The sequence below is a fragment of the Peromyscus californicus genome, unplaced genomic scaffold (genome assembly GCF_007827085.1).
Source record: "Peromyscus californicus insignis strain IS unplaced genomic scaffold, ASM782708v3 Scaffold_6__1_contigs__length_162567912, whole genome shotgun sequence".
Lineage (NCBI taxonomy): Eukaryota > Metazoa > Chordata > Mammalia > Rodentia > Cricetidae > Peromyscus > Peromyscus californicus.
The window spans coordinates 147,410,684-147,430,917 of NW_026294584.1; the positions used below are offsets into that span (position 1 = coordinate 147,410,684).

Here is a 20,234-nt window from a genome sequence, read left to right on the forward strand (position 1 = left end):
GCTGGCTAGCAATCCTCAGAAGCTACCTGGCACTGTGATTCCAAAAGAGCGCCACCTCGCCAGACTTGTTTATGTGGGTTCTGGGGATTGAACTTTGCAGGCTTTCTTGCTTGTGTAGAAAGCGCTTTACCAATGGAGCCACCTCCCCAGCCAGTTTTCCACTGCCCACTAGATTGCAGTGAACGTTGAGTCTACCCTGCCCTCACAATCCTGGCAGGGTTGGTCATGGCTTATACACCTTTGCACACAGATGTTTGGGCAGGTGGCTTTCCTTTCCCCTCTCAGTTTAATTCTCCAGGTTTGCCCTCCCTGGGAAGGCTAGACAATTGGAGGATATTTAGGCTCCCTGGCTGGCTGGGAGTGAGAGTGAGGAGGGACTTCCTGCCCTGGCTTCCTCATAGCTGGGTTAGAGCAGCATGGCAACAAACTTGACCACTGTCAGAGCTGGTGGCAAGCTGGCCCTCTTAGAGAACTTTCTTTCTGGATTCAGTAATCTCTTCTTCCTTTGTCCCTGGGGGCATTAACAGCTCTGAGGGGCTATCCTGCCACTAGTGGGGTCCTCCACCCTGACACATCTTTGTCAGTGGTCTCCTTATTAAAGCCTCCATAGCTTACACTAGCTGAGCGTGCTGTTTCTGGGACTCTGTTACACAGAACAACCAAAAAACAAGCAAAAATGCCTCATTTCCATGATGGTTCCACAGGGTCCTAATTTACCTGCAATATCTACTAAATTGGCAATGGCTGTAGCATACCAGCTGATACAAGAACCCTACCTAGAGGGTGAAGAAATCCTGGGAAGTGCTTTTTTAATCATTGAGGCCCAGAGTGAAGGCTGGGGATGCTTTAAGGATTTCTGTACTGTACATTTGCCTGATATTACTAGGAATGCCTTTCGGGAGCATGTTTGATTATAGAGATGTGACTCTGTGACAGAGAAAGCTTCTGGGTTTAGGCAGACTTTCTTATGCTCTTAGCTTGATTTCATTTTCCTGGTCTGTGATTCATTCACCTTTGAAGTAAGGTTAAGGATACTGAAGTTATTTGGTATTCTGCCTACTTTGCTTTCTGTCAAGATGCAGAGACCAGACTAGAGTTTGGACACTATGTAGACAAACATGGTTTGCCCACAGATTGTAAAAGTAAGGATGTAATTGTTTTTGTCACTTTTTTTTTCCTGTGACGAACACAGCATGCCCAAAAGCAATGTACAAAAGAGTTATTTTGGCAATGAGCTCTCAGAGTCCTCCCTCCCCTGGTGACATACTTCCTCCAGCAAGGCTTCACTTCTCAAAGGTTCCATAATGTCCTCAAATGGTGCCACCAACTAGGGACCAACCGTTCAAACACATGAACCTGTTGGGGACATTTCTCATTCAAACCACTACAGTGACCATCACTAGCTACTTCCTGTGTGTGGAGCCCTGCTGTAGACACACAGCACATTGAATGAATTTGCTCCTCAATACAACCCTACCAAGTAAGCTAATATTATTGTCCCCTTTTCCAGATGAGGAAACTGAGATACACTGAGGCTAAGGAAACATTTTAGAGTCCCACATCTGATAAAAGGTAGAGTTGAAGTTCAGCTCCAAGAATCAGGTTCTGTAGTTCATATCCTCAACCCTCACACCTTATGGATGTACCTCTAAACCCACAATGCTTTGTGCCACTGGGAAGAGAAGGATAGAACTAGTTGCTCATGATTCATCCAACAAGCATGCATCGGCTGCAGCAGGCACTCTTCGCCCTTGCCTGGGTTGTGCTGATTAGGGAGCTGCAGTGTCGTGGGGGGGGGGGGGTGCAATCCTTCACTCTACCAAGAAAGAAACATGAGTCAGAGAGTGACTCTAGACTCAGTGGGGTTCTTTATTATTATTATTTTATAATTAATTTAATTTTACATATCAGCCACGGATTCCCCTGTCCTCCCTCCTCCCACCCCCCAGCCTTCCCCCCCAATCCACCCCCCATTCCCACCTCTTCCAAGGCAAGGTCTCCCCTGGGGATTCAGCTCAGCCTGGTAGATTCAGTTGAGGCAGGTCCAGTTCCCTCCTCCCTACACCAAGGCTGAGAAAAATGTCTCAGCATAGGCCCTAGGTTCCAAGAAGCCAGCTCATGCACTAAGGACAGGTCCCGGTCCCACTGCCTGGGGGGCTCCTAAACAGTGCAAGCTAATCAACTGTCTCACTTATCCAGAGGGCCTGATCCAGTTCCATGGGGGCTCCTCATGGGAATAGGAAGAAGCAGAGTGCTAGAGAGGTCCCCAGAAATCCACAAAGATACCTCCACAATAGACTACTGGCAGTGGTCGAGAGAAAGCCCGAACTGACCTACTCAGGTGATCGGATGGCCAAACAGCCTAACTGTCGTGGTAGAACTCTCATCCAGTGACTGATGGAAGCAGATGCAGAGATCCACGGCCAAGCCCCAGGTGGAGCTCCAGGAGTCCAGTCGATGAGAGAGAGGAGAGATCATGTGAGCTATTGAGACCATGATTGGAAAAAGCACAGGGACAAATAGCCAAACTAATGGAAAAACATGAACTATGAATCAGTGGGGTTCTTAAGCAGAAGAAGAGCACAGGACTAGACTGGTAAAGTCTAGAGGGTAATACCGATTACTACCTCTGGCAGGAGGTCGAACATGGCGAACCACACCCTGTTTCCTGTTTGAGGCTGTATTGTTTAGTTAGCACTGCCTAGGAACAGGAAGACTGAAGCTTTGTCACTGACGTTGGCTGAAAGTAGAAAGTGTGAAATGAGTCAAGCTGTCCGTTCCTGAGAGAGAAAGCAACGCTGGCAGGAAGTTGAGCTGTTCTTAAGTCCCGGCCTTAGCTGCTGTGGTTCCGACTCCTTGGCCCTGGGTCTTGTCGTCCCAAGTGTTCTTTTCCTGCCTAGGAGCCAACCAGAGAGCTGCAGACAGCCAGGCCTCCTCGCTGCCTGCTACTCTAACCTTCAGGCAATTTCTGAAAACACCCTTTTCTGCTCCCGGAGCAGCGTTTGCTGCTGGTGACTAGGGTTGGGATTTACTCCCTGCTCTGCATGGATTCTATCTAGGTCAGCGTCTGTGTTCCTGAACATTCCTTTCCCTCCTGAGTGGCTGTTTTGTTTCTCCTTCAGCAACTACTACTCAGTGTTCTGTCTTTTATTTACTGTGTGTGTGAAGGCCAGAGGACAAGTTGTAGGACAAGTTGTACCATGTGGGAATACTGGAATAGCGCTGGGGACCGGGGCCTGAACTCAGGCCATCAGCCTCGGCAGGAGACGACTTTACCTACCCTTTTGCTGGCCTTACTCTGTCTTTTGCTCAGCAAACAACTGGCTGCTTTGTGTTGCAGGCATCCTATGATGTGCTGAGAAATCAGAAATTAGTGTCTGTCTTCAAGGATGTCACTGTTTAGTGTGGGCGCAGGTGGCTGACAGGTAAACAGATGTGTTGGGAAAGGTGCCAAGATGGAGACATGGTGAGGTCGTGTAGAGGAGCCCACAGCGGCCGCTCTTACACTTGTCCTACACGAGGTGTGAGGTAGGAGAGATGACAAGTTCTGTGTTCACGCCTTGTCAGAAACACAGGAGGGAGCTGAGCACACACGTGTGAGCTGCCGCCTCACCGCGCACGGTTCGCTTTGCGTTTTCAGGTGTCTTGCCTGTGCCTGCCACTCGTCTCTTCTGCCCCTTCCTCATCTCTCCTACCTGCCTTTAGGTGGTGGCTCACAACCAACTGCAGATCTTGTGTGCCTCTCGGGGATGAATGGCAGCACACTGTGGTCCAGTCCCCTCCCAGAGGAGGCTCAAGATGTCACATGCTTGGATCTGATGCCGGGAAGCATGGCCAAAACCATCTGCCTCGTGACAGGGACACGCAAGATGCTCAGGGCATTCAATGCGACGTCAGGTAGAGTGGCCTTGAGCTTGCCTCTGCGAGCCTCGGGTTTGTATTTAAACAGCCTGCAGGGGAGGTTTGTCCTCGGACAGGCTGGAAGCTGCTTTGCTGCTCTGGTTCAGAAGTGATTATTAAGGAAACGAGATAAGGGGCTTGGGCAGATAGTAGACTCTTGTTGCAACCAGTTTGGTGGTAAGCTCTTCCCCCAGACAGAAGAGCCTGGGGGTGGGGAGGCTTGGATTGTGAATAGTCTCTCTGCTCTGTTCTCTGGGCAACAGGCAGGGAAGTGTCACCTCCTCTTTGAATTATGTGGGTCCATGTGTGAACCTGCGTACTGACTGGATACTAGGGAAAAGAGCTAGGCTTGGGGAGGCTGGTGATATGGCCTTTTAGCTTCTTTTCCTTCTTAGGTCCACAGACCAGAAGTGATGGAAATGAGTCTAGAATGATAAAGATGTCTCCTTACAATATGCTTGTCACAGGGGCCATAATCTCAAGAGAAGCTGACATCTTTCCCACATCAAGTGCCATTGTGGGGTGCTTTATTTTTACCCCTCCTTTTTGAGACATGGTTTTACACTGTACCCCAGACCTTGAATTCATTAAATCCTCCTGCCCCAGCCTCCCAAGTGCTGGGATTACAGGTGTGACATGCTTGGCTAGTGGAGTACCCCTGAGTGGGGGAAATTTGTATATATATTTTCGGTAGAGCAATTCCTTAGCATGCATAAAGCCCCTGTTTTGATTCCCAGCACCACATAAACGGGGCATCGTAGTGTAGCCCTGTGAGCTCAGCACTCATTTAAGAGGTAGAAATAGGATCAGAAGGTCAAGGACATCAAGGCTAGCCTGGGTTATATGAACTCCTATATTTAAAAAAAAAAAAAAGACACATACTCCCTTAGCTCAGGACTGAAGTTCTTGAAAGCCTTCTGCAATTTCTCTGGTGTGGGCTCCTTAGTGGCTGCAATGCCCTGTGGCAGACACATTCCTCAGCCCTAGTGGAATGAGCTCCTACTTGCCAGGGAGACGTACATATCTCTGTTTGCTATACAAAATCCAGATGTATGGGACCGGAGAGATGGCTCAGTGGTTAAGAGCACCGGGCTGCTCTTGTAGAGGACCCAGGTCCTAGCAGCACAGGGTGACTCACAATGAGCTGTAACTCCAGTTCCAGGGATTCTGATGCCCTCTTCTGACCTTCCTGGGCATCAGCATACATGTAGTGCATAGATATACATGCAGTCAAAACAGTCACATACATAAAACAATAAATTAAAATTCAGACGTGGGGTTGTTGCATGGAAGTGTGGCCAGACGCTCGAGCATCTTGAATCCCACTTCCTGCTCCCTTTGTCCTCAGACGAAGCTAAAGGGGAAAGTGGGGAGAAGCTGCTGTCCCCTGCTCAGCCCTCTGAGTTTTCTTTTTCTGGCTGGGGAACGCTGCGGCTGCCTTTTGCTGGGGCAGAAAGCGGAAGTGATCTGCCTCTTTCTCCTACCCCAGGGAAAGTCATGTGGACCCTGAACCCGAACCATCTGTCCAATGGCACCTTGGCCGCCCCAGTTGTGGTGCTGCCTGACCTGGATGGGGATGGTGCCAGAGACCTGGTGGTGCTGGCCATTGGAGAACTGCAGGTATGCTGTCTATTTCAGAGGTTTTAAATTTCTTATGGAGAATGCTTCAACTGTCTTGATCTCAGTTCGAGTGGTGTTATTGTGAATCCTGCCTAGGACCTTGTTTTTGTAATGGCTTAGGCTGAAATAGATTCTCTTGGTGAGGTTAAGTGAACCGAGAGCATTCCAAATTCATTTTCCATGATGCCATTGTGGTTCCAAGGACTGTGGTGTGGGAGAGCTCTGGAGGCAGATGGCCTATGTAAATTCCTTCTGCACCACTCTGTAGCTTTGTGGCCTTGGGCAAACTGTACTCTAATGATGTTCCTTCACATGTCAAACTAGAAAGTTCTATCTCCTTGTAGGAGGCTTATGGAAATTAGAGCTAACAAATTAAGTCCGTAGAAAACTGCCTATTTTTTACTCTATAAATATAATATTAGTTTTACTATATTGTATGCATTTAAAATTGACTTCAACTGTAAAACAGTGGGTTGGGTTGATAGAAGGCTCATAGGATGCAGGCTTTGGTTATAGCTCAGTTGGTAGCATGCTGGTGTAGCATGCATGAAGCCCTTGTTTGATCCCCTGTTGTAGCTGGTGATTTCTCTGGTCCTGCCTTGCCCAGCAGTCCAGACGAATCTCTTCCTCCTGAGGTTCCACAGCTGCTTATAAAATAATTACTCAGATGCTTATATCAATTACAAACTGTATGGCCTACGGCTTTAGCTTCTTGCTAGCTAGCTCTTTCTTCTTAAATTAACCCATTCCTATTAATCTGTATGTTGCCACGTGGCTGTGGCATTACCAGTCTGCTGGCATCTTGTTGCTCCTTTGGCAGCGGCTGGCATTTCTCCTGACTCCATCCTTCCTCTCTCTGTATCTCTGCTTGGATTTTCCACCTGGCTGTAAACTTTCTTGCCATAGGCCAAAATAGATTTATTTACTATCCAATGGGAGCTACACATATTCACAGCATACAGAAAGACATCCCACAGCACCCTGTACTGCATGGATCAGGTGTGATGGTAATACCTACACTTAGGATCAGAAGTTCAAGGTCATCTTTGACTAGTAAGCTTGAGATCAGTCTGGGACACAAGAGACCACATCTCAACAACAATAACAACAACAAAACTCATATGCAAGGGATTCACCTTGGTAATCCCAGCACAAAGGAGATTGAGAGTTCCAGGTCAGAGTGAGCTACACATTAAGACCTGTCTAAGAAATCAGACCAAAAACCTCTCTGATTCATCAATGACCAAAGGAAGGTGCTGGACAAGACAGACTTTCAGTGTGGATGTGGTAGTTTACGCCTATAATCCCAGCACTTGGAAGGCGAGGCAGGAGGATTGCTGTAAATGTGAGGACAGCTTGGTCTACTTAGTAAGTTCTAGTCTATCTAGTGCTCCACAGTAATGTCATGTCTCAGTTCCTCCCTCCTCCCTCTAGAAAGATAAACTTTGACTCTAGCCCAGTGGCCTCCCAAGCCGAGTGTATGCACTGTGAAACAGTTGCCCTGTAAACATATACAACAGATCTTTTCCCTAGTCAGATGAAAGACTAGATTAATGAGTGCTTATCTCAATGAAAACTTTTGTTTGTTTTTTGAGACAGGATCTCACTGTGTAACACTGGCTGGCCTCAAACTGACAGAGATTTGCCCGCCTCTGCCTCCCACAGTGCTGGGATTAAAGAAAAGAGGACCACCGTGCCTGGCCTTCAATTTTAAAATTTTAAAAAAGCTATATTTATTTTACTGTATATATGGATGTCTGGCCTGCATCTGTATACCTGGTGCCCTTGAAAGTCAGAAGAAGGCATCAGATCCCCCGTGCCTGGAGTCACAGATGGTTCTGAGCCGCCATATGGGGGCTGGGAACCAAATTCTAGTCCTCTGCCAGAGCAGCAAGGACTCTTAACTGCTGAGCCATCTCTTCAGCCCGTCCATTAAAATTTTATTTGTAAGCCAGGTTTTAGAGGCAAAGAGTTTGTGGTAAGTGTGGTTATTTTGGTTATTTTGTCTCATTTTACTACTTTACTTACTAATTTACTCAGTGTGTGTGTGTGTGTGTGTGTGTGTGTGTGTGTGCGAGCATGTGCATGTACCAGCCTCAGTGTGCATGTGGAGATCCGGGTTGCCTTGTCAGAGCCAGCTTCTCCCCTCCCACCATGCAGATCCCAGGGATTGGGTTCTCAGACTTGGTGACAAGTGCCGCCTTTACCTCTGGGCCATCTTGCTGATCCAGCCCATCTTAATTTAAAATGAGTTTTACTGGCTCAGTCTATTTTATTTTTATTTTTGAGACAGGATCTCCTTATGTAGCCCTGGAACTCATGATATAGACTAATTAGCCTCAGACTCAGAGATCTGCCAGCCTCTGCCTCCAGAATGCTGGGATTAAAGGTGTGCACCATCATGTCTGTCTCTTTTAACTAATATATATATTAATATATTATATATTAATTATATATTAATATATAATATATTAATATATAATATTAATATATAATTAATATATATATATATTCACCCATAAGTACTTTTTGTTAGTTTTCTTGAGCTAGCTACTTTGGTCTTTAGATTATCCTAAACCAAGGATCCAGGAATTGTTCACATGGTGTTTTTAAACTTTTTATCCTAGCCACTATGACTAGAAGGGGAAATCCATTATTCCCCCTTAGGAAGTGATTTCCTGAAAGCTGGAGAAAGTGTGGGAAACCCCTTTTGATGGAACCTAGTTCTCACAGCCCAGCAAGTCACCACACATGGGTACAGCATCAGCACATTTGGAGAGCTGGTTCTTTTGTTTGAGACTTCTGGGGACAGGATCACCGTGTAGCTCAGGCTTACCTTTAACTTGGACAGTCTCCACCTTCTTGTCTCTGCTTCCCTAGTGCTGGGATTTCAGGTGTCCACCACTGTGACTAGCAGATATCTTAGTCTTAATGCCTCATCTGCGTCTTACGCCCAGTGGTGTTGAGGGGCAGTGGGCCAGGCTTTCAGGACCCTCCACACTAAGGGCCCTTGTTGGAGAATCAGCTCACCTGCTCTTAACCCTGTGTTTCTGTTCCACCCATTGCTCAGCGGGCCTCACGGAATTTACTCATTCGAGCCGTAGTGTATAAATAATAGAACGGTCTCCATTCTGCCTGAAAGTGATAGTTACAGGCTAGTCCCAGAGAGGCCATGGGTTTAGAACAGCCCCTGCATATCCCCTGCTGGCTCCTTCTGACCTCTGTGTTGATTGCAGGCAGTGTGAGGAGCCATTTGAGCTGCAGACACAAGAGAGGGAATATATTTAGGGCTGTGACTTAGAGTGGTGGAATTCTTAGATCTGGGTGGAGTGTGAGCTGAACTTGGCAGAAGGGCCTGCTTTGGGGCGTGGGGACTGGTTGGTCTAGAGTGTTTGGGAGAAGGGACCTGAGAAGCCTGTAGTTATTGTCTTCACACCGTGTATCAGTCTGAGTCTGTGCCCAGACCCATGGTCACACGTGCTCCTCAAGCACTCAGGCTAATGGGAATGTCACTCCGTGTGAGGATCCCCATTACCTGTTAACCCCTGAGCTGTTTTTTTTGGAGGAGATGTTCATCCTAATGACTTCCATTCACTGTTACCACCTCAGTGCCATTTGGCTGGCATCTTGGATGAATCTGATCTCCACCTAGTTTAGGAAACCCAGTGGCTGTTAGCCTGGTCCCACTAAGCTGGTTACCCCAAAGGCTAAATATCCAGTTTTTTATACAGTCCTCTCAGACAGAGAGTCCCTTTTCCCTTGATCCCAGTCTTTCCATATGTCCTTTAACATATGGTATCCACATCTGCAAAGAGTTTTTTCTGTTCATGGTTATCTCAACCCAAGGATACTAATAGGTTTTCTGGCCTCTCCCGCCATAATAGGTTTCTCCACTGACACAGTAAGCCAATCAAACCGATTTGAAAAAATATAGCAACAGGTTTATTTGAGCAAAGCAACCTTCGGGCAGGTTCTTCAATCCCAGAGATGGTCCACACCCACAAATGAAAGCAGGGAGACTGTAGGATATAGGCAAGGTACAATGATGTGTCTGTAGATGGACTTTTCTTTCCCACCAGCCAGTTCCCACATATCCACAGAGACTTAATATTAATTTTAAATGCTTGGCCGATAGCTTAGGCTTGTTACTAGCTAACTCTTACATTTTAAATTAACCCATATTTCTTATCTACCCTCTACCACATGGCGGTACTTTCTTTTATTTATTTATTTATTTATTTATTTATTTATTTATTTATTTATTTATTTATTGTTTTTTTGAGACAGGGTTTCTCTGTATAGTTTTGGTGCATGTCCTGGATCTTGCTCTGTAGACCAGGCTGGCCTTGAACTCACAGAGATCCGCCTGGCTCTGCCTCCCGAGTACTGGAATTAAAGATGTGCACCACTGCTGCCTGGCTGGTACTTTCTTTTAACATGGCGTGTTCATCTTGCTTCTCTCTGCATCTGCTCATGACTCTCAAGACTCCACCCTTCTTCTTCCAAGTGTCCTTTGTGTCTTTCTGTCCCACCTATGCCTTCTGCCTAGCTACTGACCGGTCAGCTCTTTTATTAAACCGATCAGAATGTGCCTTGGCAAAGACACATCTTCACAGTATACAGAAAGATTATTCTATAACATTTCCCCCTTTTTGTCTAATTTAAAAAGAATGTTTTAACTTTAACATAGTAAAATTATAAAAAAAAAACCAGTTATCAAGTAAGAATTACAGTTACAATATCCAGTCTACTTGTATTTGGCAAAATTGGAAAAAATAATCTATTATGTATCTTATCTTTGTGAATCTAAAGTTTTATCCCTAGTTTACTTTTTATCACAACTAAAGAAAACCTTAACTTCAATTATTTAGTCTTTAACTCCATCAAAGACCCCAGAAGGATGAAATATTCCCTAATGACAGGGACATTTTGCTTCCTGGACAATCACTGAAAGTTCTTCTATAATGTTGGGGTATCCAACTCTGGCCTACAGGCCTAGAATATCTGACAGTTATTTCTGAGAAACAGGGAATTTTGAAGGACTGTCCTACCTTGTCTTGTCAAAGTTTGGCAGCTGCTTTTTTGTGCATCCTGCTGGTCCAGTTTGGACAGTATACTGTTAACAGTTGAGGCAAGGGTAGATTCTTGGTCCAAATGGCTAGCTTTTGCCATAAAGAAAACAAACTCCATACAGAGTTTTTTCAATGCCCATCATCATCCTCTTTTGAAGCGAATTAGTGCTGTCAGGAGCAGACATGTCTCACTGTCATGAAAAGCCTTAGGTTATTAACACCTTAAATGCCATATTCTGTAGGTCTTTGAAGTGTTTGAAGACCATCTATCTATCTAAATACATCTGTGTATGACCTTGAAAACATACCTAACATGACTATAAGTTTGACTATTACAGATGACTATTAATCTATATTTCTTAATTATATATTACATTTTTAAATGTGCTGCATAAACATAATACCCTAAACAATAGTAGAAACATAATAAAGTATAACAAAATTAACTTTAGATTTGTATCAATAAACCAAAATCCAAGTTTTGATTTCGATTTTTTTTTGGGGGGGGGATTGGTTACAAGTTATTAGTCATAGTCAGAAAAAAAAAACTACGCAAAAGAGTTAAATTCAAAGATCTCTTTCTAAAGTAAAATAGGGGGATATGATATAGAAATGATGAGATAAAAGGGTAGATTATTGAATCTATTTTAATCCCAAAAAACAGCTATTAATCTCAAAATATTAAAGTCCTAGGCCTGTAGGCCAGAGTTGGATACCCCAACATTATAGAAGAACTTTCAATGATTGTCCAGGGAGCTGGATGTCCCTGTCATTAGGGAATATTTCACCCTTCTGGGGTCTTTGGTGGAGTTAAAGACTAAATAATTAAACTTAAGAAAATTCAAATTTAAGAAAAAAAAACTAAAGACAACACAATAACATATAAGATCCAGACCCTCTGTATATTTCCCATTTTTATGTGGCTTATTATATTTTTTTTTACTCTATTCCTTTTTTAAGGACTTTAATATTTTGAGATTAATGGTTTTTTGTATTAAAGGAGATTCAATAATTTACTCTTTTATCTCATCATTTTTATATTATATTCCCCTATTTTACTTTAGAAAGAGATCTTTGAATTTAACGCTTTTGTTTAGTTTTTTTTCCTGACTATGACTAATAACTTGTAACCAACTCCCCCTCTCCCAAATGATGACAAACATCCATTACTAATGCTTTGGGAATGTGGGTGTTTTTTCTAAATTGCTTCTTGTTGTCTGGGGGCATTGGAATCTTTGGGGAGAACCTTGAGAAAAATCAGGATAATTGTCAAGTCCTGACTGGAGTGTTCTGTGAGGCTGGGTCATTTCAGCCAGCAGCCGTGAAGCTGTTCTGGAGGCTGGATCACCTGGGCCATCCATTTGAATTGGTGTCTGGCCCCCTTGCTTTGAAAATACATAAACTTTTTTTTTTTTTGGTTTTTCGAGACAGGGTTTCTCTGTGTAGCTTTGGATCCTGTCCTGGAACTCACTTTGTAGACCAGACTGGCCTCCAACTCACAGAAATTCACCTGGCTCTGCCTCCCAAGTGCTGGGATTAAAGGTGTGTGCCACCACCACACTGCAAAAATACATAAACTTTTAAAGGTCATATACATATCTGCATTAATACAAGTATAGACTATGCATTGTACATGAGTCAGCCAAAGATGACTTTTTGTATTAATGTGTGAGCAGGTAAAAATATATATCACATGTCTTGTAGTTCTTTTAGGTTTACTTTTTTATGTTTGTAGTCAGGATTTTCAGGGGGTCTTCCCTAATCAAACCTGCTTCATATCAACCTGGAACAAATCCACAGCCTCTCATATCCTTTGGAAATAAAAGCATAACCTCTTCCCCAAAGTAACATATCTTTTGTCTTCCATTTTGAAGTCAAGACATTTTAAAAACATATAGGTTGATTTGATCCAGCAGTTTTTATAATCCAATGTATTTTAGCAACTGTCATTCCTTCCTCAGCAATCAGAAAATCTAAAGACAACACAATAACATACAGAATTCAGACTCTCTGTGTATTTCTCATCTTTATGTGGCTTATTATATTTTTTTACTCTGTTCCTTTTTTAAGGACTTTATTAATTTTAAACTATTTTTTAATCTGAGACTATCTCTACTCTTTCTCTTTACTCTTCCAATGTTTATATTTTTAAACACACTGTAACCCATTTAGAGGTTATTTTCCATCTGGATCTGTCTTTACTTAGCATCTGTGCTGTTTTTTGATCGCATGAGACAAATCTTAAACTGCTATGCCAGCTGCTGCCGATGTAGCTTAGTTTAGTGCATGGTGGTAGTGCATGGCGGCTGGCGGCTGGCTCCTCCTGTAGGCAGCTGTTGGAAGACATGTCTTTGCTCTGTGGTTGGCATGAGAGACACCAGACTAGGAAGCTGCATTTTGGCTCTGTTTTTGCATGTTTAGAACCTTTTTAAAGCTTTGTTAGGGATTATGTGGAAATTCTGGCCCCATGCTGGAATGCCATGAGTAGGCAGAGTTTCTCTGTGTCCCAGCAGCCACTCTCAAATAATCAGACTGAGTCTTATTATTTATTACAGATGCTCAGCTGATAGCTTAGGCTTGTTACTAGCTAACTCTTACATTTTTAAATTAACCCATATTTCTTATCTACCCTTTGCCACATGACGGTACTTTCTTTTAACATGGCGTGTTCAACTTGCTTCTCTCTGCATCTGCTCATGACTCTCAAGACTCCACCCTTCTTCTTCCCAGTGTCCTTTGTGTTTTTCTGTCCCGCCTATACCTCCTGCCTAGCTACTGGCCAGTCAGCTCTTTTATTAAACCAATCAGACGGTACCTTGGCAAAGATACATCTTCACAGTGTACAAAAATATTATTCCATAATACATGTCTGCCACAAGCTGGGCTTGTGCCCAAGTATGGTCAAAAGCTGACCACTTTAGGTGGGGACTTGGGCAGCTGGCAACTTCAGAGGAGGAAGCTCCAGTAACCACCAAGAATGTGGAACTGGGCTTTTAGTGACTTTCTTTTATTTGGAGACTCTCTGAGTGGGAAGGGTTTGGAGAGAGAGAGATAGGAATTGGGCTTTCTGGATCATGCAGGGGCCAGCTGGAGGTTCCAGCTGAGCAGATACCATTACTACTGCTTCTCTTTTTTTTTTGAGACAGGCTTTCTCTGAGTAGCCCTGGCTGTCCTGGAACTTGCTCTGTAGACTTGGCTGGCCCTGAACTCTCAGAGATCCACCTTCCTCTGCCTGCAGAGTTCTGGAATTAAAGGCTTGCATCATCACTAGGCATTTTGTTTTGTTTGTTTTGAAACAGAGTTTCTCTGTGTAGAGCAAGCTGGCCTTTGACTCAGAGTGATCTACCCTCCTTCCTCCTGAATACTGACTGGATTAAAGTTGTGTACCACCACACATCTTTTCTTCTTCTAAGACAGGATCTCAGCAGGGTAGTGGTGGTGCATGCCTTTAATCCCAGCACTCCAGAGGCAGAAGCTGAGATAGGTGGATCTCTGAGTTAAAGGCTAGTGTGGTCTACAAAGTGAGTTCTAACATAGCCAAGGCTACACAGAGAAACCCTGTCTTGAAAGACAAGCCCTATAGACCTTGGGATGGCCTACAGCTCACTATGTAAACCAGGCTGGCCTGGAACTTGTAGCAATCCCTTTGATTCTGCTTCCCACACCCAGATATTTAGTTTTGTTTTGCATGTCCAGCTTCTTACTTCTTTTAATGCAAACTTGATTTCTATATTTGTAGCTGAAGACTTTCTAAGCTTTGCCCCTTGCTTATAATCAGTAAAAGTGTTCATATCTTTTAATTAATCAATTGATTAGTAAAACAGTTTTCTCTTACAATTTTGATTCTGGCCTTTTAGAGCATTAGGTTTGTTTTATAGTGTGTCAGCTCTTCTTCTTAGCTTTGCAGTACATTTATTCTGTTCATCTAGTCTTTGACAAGAGTGTTTTAGAATACATAATAGCAGAGTGCTATGGTTTTCCTCTAAAAACTCCACTTTGTTTTTCAAATCAAATAACACCCTTCTGTCTTCTCTAAAAGAGTTTGTAATGATAAACCTTGTCAGAAACTTTTGAAGGGGCTAGGGAGGTGACTCAGGAGTGTTTGCTGCTCTTTCAGAGGACTGGAGTTTGGCTCCTAGCACACATGTCACTCACAGCTGCCTGTAACTTCTGCTCAAGGAGCTCTGACACCCTCTTCTGGCCTCCAAGGGCACCTGCTCACTTATAGCATATACTCAACAGACAGATACACATATGTAAATAAAATAAAAATAAATGAAAAAAGAAAAAGAAAATCTTCTAGATCTGGGGCTAATAAACCGTGGCCATGAGTTAATTCCTCCCACTGTTTGTTTTCTCAAAAACTTTTGTTGGAGCGTAGTCATTTCCTGTGTTGCCTGTGACAGATTTCATGCTAGACTAACAACAGAGAGTAGTTTCTATGGAGACCATGCAACTGGGAAAGCCTACAATATTTACTCACTGGCCGTTCACAGGAAAGTGAATCTTGATTGTGAAGTTGGCGGTGGCCATGGCTGGACATCTGAAGCTATGGTGGGAGAATTCTATGGGCTGATACACTGATGCACCAGTGTGTTTGTCACTTTCCCATTACTGTGGGCAAACACCTGGCAAACGCAACTTAAGGGAGGAAGGTTTTACTGTGTCTTACAGTATGAAGGGGCATGGTGGGAGGAGCTTAAGGCAGCTGGCCACCTTTCATCCACAGCCAGGAAGCAGAAAGAGATGAAGGCTTATGCTCAGTTCTATTCCTTATTAAATTGTCACTTTATTTATGTGTGTGCATGTGTTTATATGTATGTCTCTATGAGTGTGTGTGCACATACATGTGTATGTGGGTGCCCTGGGGGGCAGGAGATGATTTCTGATCCCTTGGAGCCAGTTATGGAGATTTGTTAGCTGCTGGACGTATGTCTTGGGATTGAAACACTGGTTCTCATAGTTGAGCCACAAGTACTTACAATAGCTGAACCATTTCTGTAGCCTGTGACTTCTTTTTCTTATTCAGTCAATGCCCCAAGCAGATAGGATGAAGCTGCTCACATCCAGGGTTGGTCTTCCTACTTGGTTAACTCTTTCTGGAAACACCCAGAAGAGACACACCCAGATGTATTTTCCTGGTGATTCTAACCCCTGCCACGCTGGCCATCAGGGTCTCTGGTAGGTCCTGGCTCTTGTGAACGCTCCCTGCATCAGCATCTTCTATTTAGTTCTCGGCCTTGGGAGATGATACAGTCAGTAACTACGGTGTTCCATCACCTGAGGAATCCTAAAGATGCTCTTCACACATATCTAGTTAGAGAGCATACATTTGTCCCGTTTCTTATTCCCAGGGCAGGTAAGCAAGTAAGTTTGACTTTGTGCTTTCTAGCCATGGGAAGTGTTTCTGAGCCCCTAGCTCATGAGGCATTAGGAAATGAAAGACTTCTATTGACACGTTCCCATCTTTTATTTCTTCAGCCAGATCTGTGTTTTCTGCTGGTATCTGGTCGGACAGGGAGTCCCGTGGGCCGACCTGTGAAGTACAACATCGTGGGAGTGGGGAACCTGATTGGTCCCCAGGTTTACATCACCACCAGTGGGGCTGTCTACATCCTGTTTGGCTTTGGTAAGAAGCAAGACTGGGCGGTGGTGGTGGTGGCACATGCCTTTAATCCCAGCACTCGGGAGGCAGAGGCAGGCAGATCTCTGGGAGTTTGAGGCCAGCCTGGGCTACTGAGTGAGTTCCAGGACAGGCTCCAAAGCTACACAGAGAAACCCTGTCTCGAAAAAACAAAACAAAACAAACAAACAAAAAGAAGCAAGGCTGATTTTGGCTTCTGCTCCCCTGATGTCAGTGGCTAGGCTTCCTGTGAGGTAGGGCGAACACACACTGGGATTGCTGGTGTTATGAATTATTGAATGGGGGTACCTGCATGTGGTTCTGCTGATGCCCCAGAGGGGATCGTATATGTCTCTGGGCCCTGCCCACATGAGCGGCTGTGGAGGAATGAACAACAGGCCTTGACTGGACTTCTGCCTTGCCTAGACAGCTGGAGCCTGAAAGAGGCAGCTGGGGAATGCCATGCCAAGGAAAAGGACTTTTCCTTGGCTCTTAAAACAATGGTGAACCAATGCATGGCGGGAGGTGATTCCCTAACCTCCCTCCATACCAATGGCCTGAACCCTACCCATGATGCCTTTAGTAAAAATAGTGGCAAGGTCGTATGACCTGCCTGTTTTGACCTTAGTCAAGATGGCAGCTAGACCATATGGTTGCCCTTATTCAAGATGGTGCTGCCTGATCACGTGTTGCCCCTATCAAATATGGCGCTTGACCACATGTTTGTGTGGGTTTTTTTTTTTTTTTTGAAAATAAATTGAGCAGATAAGAAAACAGATAAATTGAAACATTTAAAAGTCAGTCAGAAAGAAATACAGATGGCCATATCAATCATTCATTTCCATTTGCACATAGGAAATAGACTTTGTGAAAGAAAGACAGAGAAGTAGCAGTGCAGCCGGGCAGGAGAGCAGCCTCAGGGGAATGAACCCAAGCCATGGGTCAGTGGCCGTGGTGAGGGAGGGGTGCCATAGTGCATTTTTCCACAATGAGGTATAAGGCCCCGAGGACTGATCTCTGGCATCCCAGAGGGTCAGCAAGGGCCAACTATTGAAAGGTACAGGCTGTTTCCATATGCCATCATATAGGGACAGGGGCCAAAGGGCTATGAGCCCAAAAGACATGTGGTACCAGCAAGCAAAATGAGACAAATCTGACCTCTAGCATCCCAGAGAGTCAGTGAGGAGTGGGCACAAGCCATCTCCATATGCCATCACATAGGGACCGGGCTGAGGGGCTTAGAGCCCAAAAGACATGTGGGCTCTAAGTGAGCAAAACAAGATGAATCCTCACTTGTGGGAAAATGTCAGAAGGGAAGGAAGGAATCTTACTGATCTGGTAGGGTGAAGAGTCCCCCGGTGGTGCTCCAGCCTGAAAAATGGTGGATCGTACAGGATCCCAGAGCTCCTCAGACTGCCGCGGGCAGGAGAAAGCAGTGGGATTGCCTGGTGATGTTGGGCAGCAATGTTATGAATTATTGCATGGGGTGGGGGACAGGGGGACCCTGAGGGTATCCCTCACATGCAGGGAAACCTGCTGGACAGATGCAGTGGCAGGCTGGGCAGATGCACACAATGAGGGCGTGGTGACGGTGGTAGCCAGTAATTCACAACCCAGATGCTGCATCCATTTAGAGAGTTTATTATAATAGAGAGATGAGGAGAAAGATAGGAAAGAGAGAGAGAGAAGGAGAGAGAGAGAGAGAGAGAGAGAGAGAGAGAGAGAGAGAGAGAGAGAGAGAGAGGTCAAAGGTGCACACCTCATGGGAGGAAAAGTGGAAGAGAGAGAGAGGAAGGGGAGGAGTTTTTCCTTAGAATGAGACTTTTATGTCAGGACGCAGGGTGGCGCCAAGGTGGGATTTGAAGAGGCGGATCAGAATATTAACAGCTGGTGTTGGCTCTTTCCATCTCCTGTTATAGGGCCTCTCACCTGTTGCAGGTCACTAACTCTGCTTTCCCTTGACGCCTTCTCTGGAGAGGGGACTGCCCTGCATGGGCTTGGTCACTTCCCCATCACTCCAAATGGGACCAGCTGGAGTGGGCTCTATTGGACCCATGTGACCTGCTCTGTGTCTTCTGCCTAGAACCCCACCCCACCCTGGGATAGGCTGGGTAGTTCTTTTAAACCCAGCTTCTCAGTGTTGACTCTTCCTGTGGCACTAGGAAATATACAAGCTGTGGCCCTGCGGGACATTTTTGTTCAGGCCCAAAATCGAGACAGCTCGCCACCCTCTCTGCAGATAGAAGAGCCGGAATGGGAGAAGCGCAGATCTGTCAACCTTTCCGAGCTCATCGATGTTTACAGGTATGGCTGAGCTCTGTCTTTGGCCATAGGGAGGTCTTCTGGAGACTCATGCACCATGGAGTCTCTGAGTTTGGGTTGACTAGTGACTAAGGGTGGGGACTGGTGACTAAGGTTTGGAGAAGGTGGAGCTAACCTTGAAATATCAACTCCTTCCTGATCTGCTTAACACAGTGAGAAATTCTCTTCTCTTGGTCGTGGAATGTTGGGTCTATGTATCAATGACCAGGGTGTACTTCATAACTGGATTACAAGGATGGATATTAACTTACGGGTCTAAATTAGAACTTCTAAGGGGATATATTTATAAAATGATTGTGAAGCTCTATGAAAGCTTTGACCTACTCTTTCCTGTATTTTTCTCCCAGTTGAAGAATTATTTTGACAGAAGCAAGAATAGAAGGCATGAAATCTTGTTTTGTTTTTTAACTTTTATTTATTTCTCAACTAAAGCATGTGGTTGTCATATGAAATGATCTGCATATTTTAACTACATAGCTCTCGGCTTGGGTAATAATTGTATTATTCTTTTCTGTCAGAATCTCAGGTATTATGTCTCAGTGAATTTGATGGAGTGATTCCAGCAGTGGAGAAAAAGAAATAATTTGATGAAGTAAATGCCAAGAGTTAGTGTCCAAGTTTAGTGACAGTTTCAGGCCACCTGCTCCCATCTCTGTCCTCTGTGCCATTGTCCTTGCCTCTGTTACTGTCCCCAGAGGGCACAGGCAGAGAGGTATCACACCACAGCTTTGCTTTGTGAGCTCTCTTTGAATGACAAAGTGCCCCACTTGACAAGACAATGGTGGGAAATGGATACAAGAGTAGAGTGGGGTACACATCCTGGGGTGTCCACATTTGTGGATTCACCCCCTCCTAACTGAAAATATTTGGAAAAAATTGTGTCTGTACCCACCATACAGACTGGTTTTCTTGTCACTGTTCCCTAATGCATGGAGCATTGCGACTATTTTCGTTGTCCTCCGAGTCATAACTAATCTAGAGGTGGTTTACACTACATAGGAGGATATAGGTTGTATGGAGACACTGGATCATTCTGTGTAGGGGTGATGAACGTGTGAGTTTGGTATCTGCAGCAGGTCCTGGCCCTGGTTTCCACATAGATAGACACTAAGGGACGACTGTATATGCAAGCAGACACACAATGGGAATCGAATGTCAAAAATAAATGACTGTGGGACTCTCGGCCACAGCAGAGACTAACTGTTGGGTTTTTTGTTCAATATAGTGATGGGGTTGAGCTTCTCCAGTTGGTGAAGGCCCCGGATGCCAACTGCAGCAGCCTCTTGATCACAACCAGACAAGGCCTGGTCCTGCTTCGGGGACAAGATCTTACGCCGCTCTGGAAATTGAGCCTGCAAGGCCTGCGCAGGTTTGCAGAGTGCCCTTCAGCGTGGCTGCTGTTCTGAGCAGCTTTCCCATTTGACAGCGTGCCTAGAACAATGGCTTGTTACCCATGGCTGGTGCAAGGGAAGCGGGGGAGGGGGCGCCCGTTCCTTTTCCGTATGTGCTGTTTATTGTTTCCGTGTCTGTTTGCAGCCAGCCCACTCCTGGGTATTTCACTGATGACCAGACATTGGACTTCCTTCTGCAGACACAGGATGGAGTTGGGATGAAGAAGGTAAACCATGGGCCTCCAATCAATCAGAACATATGGAAAGAATGGGCTGTGGGTCCAGCCCTGGGGGAGACACTGGGTA

General features: G+C 44.9%; 1 protein-coding gene across 2 annotated transcripts in view; it reads left to right on the top strand.

The window, feature by feature from the left end:
* Fam234b (family with sequence similarity 234 member B) overlaps positions 1–20,234 on the top strand; it is a 50,942-nt gene that overhangs the window by 21,499 nt on the left and 9,209 nt on the right. For both annotated transcript variants that reach the window (XM_052719850.1, XM_052719851.1), the window contains exons 4-9: positions 3,706–3,897; positions 5,390–5,520; positions 16,074–16,221; positions 18,378–18,519; positions 19,763–19,906; positions 20,074–20,155. In XM_052719850.1, the coding sequence (XP_052575810.1) occupies positions 3,706–3,897; positions 5,390–5,520; positions 16,074–16,221; positions 18,378–18,519; positions 19,763–19,906; positions 20,074–20,155 (839 nt within the window). The remainder of the gene's footprint in view (positions 1–3,705; positions 3,898–5,389; positions 5,521–16,073; positions 16,222–18,377; positions 18,520–19,762; positions 19,907–20,073; positions 20,156–20,234) is intronic.